This window comes from Cephus cinctus, unplaced genomic scaffold (assembly GCF_000341935.2).
Source record: "Cephus cinctus unplaced genomic scaffold, Ccin1 Ccin1_scaffold1439, whole genome shotgun sequence".
NCBI classification, from domain to species: Eukaryota; Metazoa; Arthropoda; class Insecta; order Hymenoptera; family Cephidae; genus Cephus; species Cephus cinctus.
The window spans coordinates 1-8,117 of NW_014333818.1; the positions used below are offsets into that span (position 1 = coordinate 1).

At 42.7% G+C, this 8,117-nt stretch overlaps 2 protein-coding genes across 4 annotated transcripts; one reads left to right on the plus strand and one right to left on the minus strand.

Moving 5' to 3' along the window:
- Window positions 1-904: 904 nt before the first annotated feature.
- On the minus strand, window positions 905-8,111 carry LOC107273150 (protein tyrosine phosphatase domain-containing protein 1). 3 transcript variants are annotated; one of them, XM_015751052.2, is made up of 10 exons: window positions 7,280-8,111; window positions 6,957-7,175; window positions 6,447-6,643; window positions 6,001-6,123; window positions 2,794-3,077; window positions 2,500-2,713; window positions 2,294-2,437; window positions 1,993-2,216; window positions 1,567-1,900; window positions 905-1,471 (listed from the first exon to the last, which is right to left on the minus strand). In XM_015751052.2, the coding sequence occupies exons 2-10, from the start codon at window positions 7,172-7,174 to the stop codon at window positions 1,284-1,286; spliced, it is 1,926 nt and encodes a 641-aa protein (XP_015606538.1). In that variant the 5' UTR covers window position 7,175; window positions 7,280-8,111; the 3' UTR covers window positions 905-1,283. The 3 variants fall into 3 exon arrangements, with proteins under 3 accessions (XP_015606538.1, XP_015606539.1, XP_015606540.1); XM_015751053.2 differs by lacking the exon at window positions 7,280-8,111 and having other exon boundaries at window positions 906-1,471; window positions 6,861-7,075; XM_015751054.2 differs by lacking the exon at window positions 7,280-8,111 and having other exon boundaries at window positions 906-1,471; window positions 6,734-7,075.
- LOC107273151 (zinc carboxypeptidase) lies at window positions 3,788-6,021 on the plus strand. Its single transcript, XM_015751055.2, has 8 exons — window positions 3,788-4,122; window positions 4,184-4,408; window positions 4,565-4,709; window positions 4,769-4,929; window positions 5,011-5,098; window positions 5,181-5,386; window positions 5,563-5,647; window positions 5,749-6,021. The coding sequence occupies exons 1-8, from the start codon at window positions 3,964-3,966 to the stop codon at window positions 5,970-5,972; spliced, it is 1,293 nt and encodes a 430-aa protein (XP_015606541.1). The 5' UTR covers window positions 3,788-3,963; the 3' UTR covers window positions 5,973-6,021.
- Window positions 8,112-8,117: the final 6 nt, after the last annotated feature.

Consider the following 8,117-nt stretch of genomic DNA (forward strand, 5'->3'; position numbering starts at 1 on the left):
AGTTATAAAAGTGGAGAAGAAATGAAGAAAGAGATAAATAAGAAAGTGACGAATAGAAGATAAGGAAATAAGAAATTAAAGAAGAAATAAATATAGAAAAAGAAGAAAGTTGGAAATCGATATAGAAATAAAGAAGTGAGAATAAGATAATAAGAAAGAAATGATAAAAGCGAATATAAGAAAGAAATGAATATAGAAATGAAGTGAAGAAGTAGAAAAGTAAGGAATAGAGTTATGAAATTGAGAAGAAATAAGGAAAGAGATAAATAAGAAAGTGAAGAATAAAAGATAAGGAAATAAGAAATTAAAGAAGAAATAAATATAGAAGAAGAAGAAAGTTGGAAATGGATATAGAAATAAAGAAGTGAGAATAAGATAATAAGAAAGAAATGATAAATGTGAATATAAGAAAGAAATGAATATAGAAATGAAGTGAAGAAGTAGAAAAGTAAGGAATAGATTTATGAAAGTTGAGAAGAAATAAAGAAAGAGATAAATAAGAAAGTAAAGAATGAAATATAACGAAAGAAGGAAGTAAAGAAGAAATAAATATAGAAAGACAAGAAGGTTGCAAAGGGATAATTGAAATGATTCCAAGAGACCAGTATAGGAGACCGGCTCGAGGAAGAGTGAGCGCTCTGAGTCCGGGTACTGCCTTAGCATTCTTCCCACTCCTCCCCACTCTCCGGCTTCTCCCACTCCCGAGTCCTGTGCGACGGCAACTTCCATTACTTCTGAATATTCTTCGCCAAAATTTCTAATTTCCAATTGTTAAGATCTAACATTATTAATTTAATTATTTTAATATTCCAATCACTTAATTTATTAATATTTCAATTTGAGCGCAATTTATTTTCAACATTTTACAATTTCAATTCAATTTTCATCTACTCCGTATATTTTGCGGGATTTTGATTTAGCCTCGATTTTATATTTGAATAAATGTCGAAGGTAAGTCACAATCCAATAATATTTAGTAACATTTCGAACGCTTTATTCAATGTTTTAAATTTTCAATATTTCTGGGCAACTAAGTTTTTCCTTCTTCGTCTTCGCTTGTTTGCGAATTACCAAAATTCTCGATGAGACTTTTTCTCTCTATTTTTTCTTCCTACTCACGGAAATGGGCGCAACCGAAGTACATTCTTTTAGGTTTGCTGAGCTTGATCTGAGCTCAATCTACTATCGGGTTGACGTAACGAGTTATAAATGCATTTGTAATATTTCACTTCAATCCTTTCTATGTTCTTCTTAAAAATATTCAATCAATTTTTTAAAGATTCCTAGACGTGTTTGTCATCTTCGTTATCCTCTGTGTCAGTTTGATGCACAGTTGATATCTCCCAAGCTGATGTTGAATGTGATGAATAAAAACTTTGAGTATTAATCTCTTCAATTAGATTCATCGTTTTTAAAAAAAATTCATTGAGTTTTCCTGCAGTCCCATGTCGTAGTTTATGAAAATTTTTGCCTGCAATAAAAAATTTGCCATAGAAAATAGAAGAAACTGTAAAAGGTTAATCCGGACTACATTAGGAATATGGCTTCGCATTCCTTTATTCTCACCTGCAGGGAAAAGGATGTGATTTATTGAAATGCACTGTTGTGTGAGAGCAGCCATTAGTCTCTTGCCGAGAAGATTTTGAGTTTCCATAGTTAAAGGTCTGAGACGCGAGAGGAATCGCAATAGATACTCGAGTAGATATCTAGTGGAAGTCTGCAATTTGTGCAAGCATTCCTGTTCCTTCGAACTCCATATGACAATGTGACTGAGGTCCTCTAGATCTAATACTGGTCTTTTCAAGGTTTCCAGCCACTCGTAAAGCAAACCTGACAAAAGGCTTAGGTCGGTTTCCAACTCCAGTCGCTGCCACGCAGTTTGTCGATTATTTAGATCAATCTGAATGAAAAAAAAAGACAAGATCAATAATAAGGTCAATCAATTCTTCTCTCGAAGTCATATTCGTGGGAAGAGAACTATTAACGCTATACTTGGTAATCTCGCAGTCGTTTCTTTTGCTCTTCTGCTAAGGACGTATGGTCGCACAGAAGGGCTTTCACAGCCTCCTCAGTACTAAAGGCACGAAAGGTTTCAGTCTGTGCAGCAGCCTTCAGATCCAGGTGAGATTGAATCTCTTTGTAGCAATCGTTATCGTAAAGGTCCTGTCCCCTAATACCATCGCCCAATACGTCGTCTACGCAATTATCATCCAGACCTGAAAGCGAAAACAATGCCATAGGGTTTCTTAATTAACCAGGCAGAAGAGGCGGAATAAATGGTCTATGAAATTACCTTGGTAAGAGGAACACGAAGGCACATCCGGCGAGGGACAGAAGACGTCGTTCAATCTTCTGAGATCTTCCGAAGTATCAGAATTCTGCAGAGTCTCCCTGGAAGATCCAGGAGTGCTAGCAGCGTAAGTCGTCGTGGATCCACCTGGACGTAGGAATGTAAAAGGATTAGATTGGATTTACCTGAAAGTCAAAGTGAATCCTTACTGGAGACGTCGTAGGAAGAACCGGCTAGAGACTCCATCCAGGAAAATGAGTGCCTCATGGGGAAGTTCTGTCCTTCCGTTTTCCTTTCTATGGCGTGGCAAATGAATTTCGTCGTGAAGGGAGTACTCGAGACCAAGAATTTTATTTCAGCCGGTGAGTTGTCTTCTCGACAGTCGCAGAGCTGTAGAATTCTCTCGCAAATCGTAAAGACGATCTACAGAGAGACAAGGAATCTGCTTTAGTGCTCTAATGTAGATGCTCCCAACTGTCGACGTGCACGCATCATGCACAAACCTTCGGAATGTATTTAAAAGTCCTCTGCTCGTAGCCATGCAGAACGCTTTGCTGCTTAGAGAGAAAGGACTGCAGGCTGTAGGGTTTTCTAATGGCTGAGCTAACTGGAAATACGAGGATCTGCGGCAGGACGTGGTGTTCGAACTCCTGGACGCACAGGATCTGTCCACGAGTCTGAACCGCACAGGGTCTCTTCAGACGGACGAATCTTATGGCATCGTTCGCTCGCACTCTTAAACTGTAGACCAGATAGCAAGCTATCAGGACCCCTGTCCTGCCCAGTCCTTGCAACAAAAAAATTCGATTAATACCATTAGGCCAGATACATGATTTTCAATGGGTCGTCCCTATCCCATCCAACTGTGTTGCCCTTTTCAGTGACCATTGAAAAACTGACAAATTCTCGACTTCCTAGCTCCACATTGTTTCGGAGGTTCGTGCGACCGATCGCAGTTTATGTGCTATAATTCTTTTTAGTAGCAGGTAAGTTGTAGTTCAAACAAGCCTCAGGATGCCATTGTTTTTTTTCGTATATGTATGTAACATTACATCTTCTATAATTGCGGACAATGCAAATACATTATTATCATCTGATATAATCTTATCGCGACTACTTCGATAACGAGTATTAAATTGTCTATCTATCTACAAAGGTATGAAATCGCAATCGATATCTTTATGGGGACGAAAAATTCTCGGAGGAAACGTTGAATATAATTTTTCTCGTTGAGTTATAATATGCTAAATGTGACGCGACAGAGTAGCACGAGTTGCCAATTGATGAAAGGGCTGGACAAGGGCGACGCGTTCCGTGTATATTCCCGGACACCAGGAACAACTAGCCTGTAAATATTTAATCGAGCGATTTGCCAGAAAGATTGCTGCGTCCCTTTGAATTTTTTATTAGCGCTCAACCTAGTTCCCTTTGCACAGGCAAACTCACCTTACCCACCTTTCCCACTTTCCTCCGGTTCATCCATGACAAAGCCTTTAACATCGTCTAGACGCGACTGGCACGTTTTTTAACTCCTTAGATAAGTCGCGAATTGAGAGCACCGATTATCTTGGGCGAGAACGATTTTTCATCGATTTGACTTCAAGTGGGAGTTTAATCGCCGTACAAATAAGACTTGGCCAACGATTCTGGCGCCCATATCGTATTGCGGCAAAATGGGTTTAAGATCGTCGATCGGTCTCGTGCTGACGATTCTCGCGTTTCAAGGGAATTCCCTGGTCAGATACGATGGCTACAGAGTCTATAGAGTCTGGCCAACTACCACCGACCAACTTGATATTCTCCATTATATGGAAGACAACGTTACGGATGGCGTAAGTTATTGATTTCTCTTTTACCGTGATATTCTTGAGAATTGTTCCTTCAACCGATTAGGTATCTTTCTGGACCTCACCTGCGGCGCTAAATACTGCGGTTGACGTGATGATAGCTCCCGAACGCGAACCTGAGACGATAGCAACTTTTGAAACGATGGGCCTGTCCTACAGTACCTTCATAAGCGATGTGCAAACTCTGATAAACAACGAGAATCCAAATGGTCTCGGGAGAGACGGCGCGAACGACACCATGAACTGGACATCGTATCACACGTTGGACGTCGTAAGTGTTTTCACGAAACAAATAATTATAGTCTCTTCGGACGGGTCGCAACCTATCTTTTCGATTTGAAAATGTGGGATAACGCTTTCGAGTTGGCCTACAAAAGGAAACGCAGAAAAGAAGAAAAAGCAAATGCCTTATAAAACTTATTGACAGATCTACAGCTGGCTGGATCAATTGGCAGAAACTTATCCCAACCTTGTTCAAGTAATAGTGGCCGGAGAGTCTTACGAAGGCAGACTGGTCAAAGGAATTAAGATAACGTTCAATGAGGAATATCCGGGTGTTTTCGTCGAAGGAGGTACGTGACTGTTTCAGTATCAAAGAATCTTAGGGCGCATCTGCATGACTTCTCTTTAGGAATTCACGCAAGGGAATGGATTTCGCCGGCCACAGTGACCTATTTGATAAATGAGATTCTCCATCCGACGAGCGTGAACCACAGGTGGCTTTTCAGGGCTCACAATTGGTTCATTTTCCCAAATACGAATCCGGACGGTTACGTCTACACGCATACAACGGTACCCTACGAGATTGTTAAAGAAAATAAAGAAGGAAGCAAAAATAAAGAAATTCGACGAGACTAAAATGGACTCTTGCAGGACCGTATGTGGAGGAAAACGAGACGGCCTTACGCCAACGGCTGCTTTGGCGCTGATCCCAACAGAAACTGGGACTACCACTGGCTCGGTACGTTTGTTGCGCGCAGTTGCGAAACACGAGAAACGCGCCGTACGCGAGAATTGATTTTTAAAAAAGTATTGTTTTGCAGAAAACCATGGGGCAAGTAACTATTCGTGTGCCGAAACTTACGCAGGTGCCAAACCTTTTTCCGAGCCTGAGATTAAAGCCTTGGCTGATTACATCGATTCGGTTAGAACGCAATTCTATGTATACCTGAGTATTCACAGCTACAGCCAATTGATTCTACTGCCATATGGCTACACGTACGAGCATCTCGATAATTACAAGGAATCGGTAAGCGACCGTTGTCAAGAGGCTCGAGGCCATTATAATACAACGGAGAATACATTTTTGCACGCGACACGATCGCTTCGCGGGTTTATACATTATTGGATTACGTAAAGATATTGCTAATCGTCGACTGTCACTTTGAAGAGGCTACCTTTGATTAATCGAACGCTTCCGTGCAGATGATCATCGGGACCAAAGCAGCTGAAGCACTGGCCAAGCGTTACGGGACTAACTACACTGTCGGAGCCACAGCCGAGACGATCTGTCTGTATCCTCCTATCGTATTGTCCTTCCTTTGCATGCTTCATGCTTCTACGTGCTTCCGTTTTAAGAATAAATAAATAATTATCTCTCGTGCAAAACAGACGTTGCGAGCGGAAGCAGCACGGACTACGTCAAAGGGATTTACAAGACTGCGATCGTCTATTGCTACGAGCTCAGGGATACCGGAGCCTATGGATTCCTTCTACCACCTGAACAGATCGTTCCGAATTCTCTGGAGTTTTTGGATTCCTTGGTAGCGCTTTTTGGAGAGGCGCGCAAACTTGGATATCCAGAATCGACGGTGAGCGCTAAAGCTTTAAATTAATTGTACTTGATTATGAATAAAGACTCACCAGCGTGACAGTGGATGGCAACCCTCCCTTCTTGTACAGCAAATGCCACAACTTTTGCCATATCTAAAAGTTTCCCCATTGTCGCATCGCCGTAGTCCTTCCATGCGAAATTGTAATAGTAAACTGTAACGAGAGAACGAAATTGTGAAATTCTTGGTGGTTAGCATTAACGGCAGGTGAGCGTGACTCCACTGAGGCATGCTGTAAGGTGAAGCATGATACAGCGTCAGGCAGGCAAGGAAAGGCAGGAGAAGCGTAAGGGCCTGAAGAAGAGAAATCGATACTACCCGACTAAAACGGGCACTACCACCGCGTGGAGTCGGGCAGGATTTCGCCGCATTGCACGAAAGGACGAACTTGTGCGTTCTGCCGCATAGGGAGGCTCGCCGCACGCCGCCCTTCTTCGTCCTTTCGCCAAACTATTAGAGAATCTTATGCGTACTCACTGTCGTTCCTCATGAAGTCGTTGGGATCATATGTGAATCCGCTCGGCTCGAGTGGACCTCCGCAACTGGCGTGCTCCCCGGGAGTTTGCAAATTGATGATCGTCCTAATTCCCCATCCTTGGAACTGCGCGATGATATTCTTTTTTATAATTAGAGCGGTGCTGGGTCGTGCCATAGCCAGGACGTCCTCGGTAACCCTGAAAAAAAATCCTCTCCTCGTGTTACAAAGAGCAAAGAGGGCGGACCAGCCAACGGCAGAGGGTGGCTGACCGAACTGGTATATTTACCTAGGCTGCGGCTCTATCGATTAACAATTTACTCCTCATTCCATTTGTATCTCTCTCCACGAACGTTTATCATATTACGTATCGATCGGTAAGCCACGAGCCCTTTTTTAAAGGTTTTTATACCAACTTGGCAAAAGTTTCAGCAGCAGCATTCAAGGAGAGTACAGAACTTGGCAGCTTCCTCGTGCTACGGTCGCTCTTCCAAAGTAAATAAACTGATTACCAGTGGGAGAATAGGTCCTGAATGGCCATGTGGACGGGCGGCCAGGCTTTTGGATTTTCGTATTTGCATCTTGAGCCTCCGCAGAAAACAGCGCACTGCAGTGCAGGCGGCGTGAGCCTTCGGAGATTTTCGGAAAATTTGTTATACCCGGCTGGAACGACGCACAGGTCGGCTCTTCCTGTCTGGAGTCCTGCGGGCACCAGGGAGCTCACGTCCATCCTACAAATTGAATGAAACATTGAAATAATTAATTTCGTTGGTCGAGCGCGAACGCATTCAGGGTGGATTCAGTAATTTCGATTAGTCGACACAACAGGACTTACCTTCAAGAGTCGCCGTTGTCCATGTGCCATCGCATCGTTGGAGACGTAGCTGCGCGATGCACAGCGGAGAGAGTTTCGCGCTGCAATGAAATTACCAGCGAGAGGGATAAAGCACGCTCCGAGCGTACTAGGAGGAGGAGGAAAACTGCCTCTGAAAGCGAAAGTCGACCGGAGCGCTGGGGCGTCGAGGGTCGCGCAAGCGCGACCAACGGCGGCACGATCCCAAGCGGCGATCGATCGATAAACGCGAGATTTATAATGCAATTCAATAATAAACTCGTGTCTGCGGAGTTTTTCTTTTAGTAACACATTTAATTTCTTAGTAAAATCGGTACATTTTTACAAGGCAACTTATCGTATAATACTTAGTAACGTAATTCAGGCAATGAATATCCGGGATAATTGAGAATTGGCGGGAATCAACTGATCGGGAGTTTGCTACGAATCGCCGGGCCATCTGGCTCGATCTAGAATCAAAACCGACTTGAAATACTTGCGTGGCTGATTCGCGATATTGTCTCTACGTAATACTGGAATAATGCGGAGTCCCATTAATTCTTTACTTTTTTTCGAAATTCACTTTATTCCTTTCTCTCCAAGGGATAGAGTACCGCGTAAATTTCGTTAATTCTTCGTCCTGCCGTTTGGACTATTAATATTTTAAATCACTCTCTCCTTTTCGCGTATTTTCCGTTCGCCTGGATTTGGGAAAAATACTAAGAAGTAACCATTGGAAAATTAGGACAGATTGACTGGCTGATAAGTGAGTCGTTCGAGGAGTCATTGGCGTGGGGTTCAAGGAGAAAACTGAAGGACCTACTACAGAGTGGTATTGTAA

Excerpts from the sequence above, each read along its gene's own strand:
- LOC107273150 (XM_015751052.2), bottom strand. The coding sequence starts at position 7,174 with ATGGACGTGAGCTCCCTGGTGCCCGCAGGACTCCAGACAGGAAGAGCC. Across the intron at positions 2,714-2,793 it reads CTTTTAAATACATTCCGAAG|ATCGTCTTTACGATTTGCGA; the intron begins GTTTGTGCATGA and ends GTCTCTCTGTAG. Across the intron at positions 1,901-1,992 it reads AACGACTGCGAGATTACCAA|ATTGATCTAAATAATCGACA; the intron begins GTATAGCGTTAA and ends TTTTTCATTCAG.
- LOC107273151 (XM_015751055.2), top strand. The coding sequence starts at position 3,964 with ATGGGTTTAAGATCGTCGATCGGTCTCGTGCTGACGATTCTCGCGTTT. Across the intron at positions 4,409-4,564 it reads CGTATCACACGTTGGACGTC|ATCTACAGCTGGCTGGATCA; the intron begins GTAAGTGTTTTC and ends ACTTATTGACAG. Across the intron at positions 5,387-5,562 it reads TCGATAATTACAAGGAATCG|ATGATCATCGGGACCAAAGC; the intron begins GTAAGCGACCGT and ends GCTTCCGTGCAG.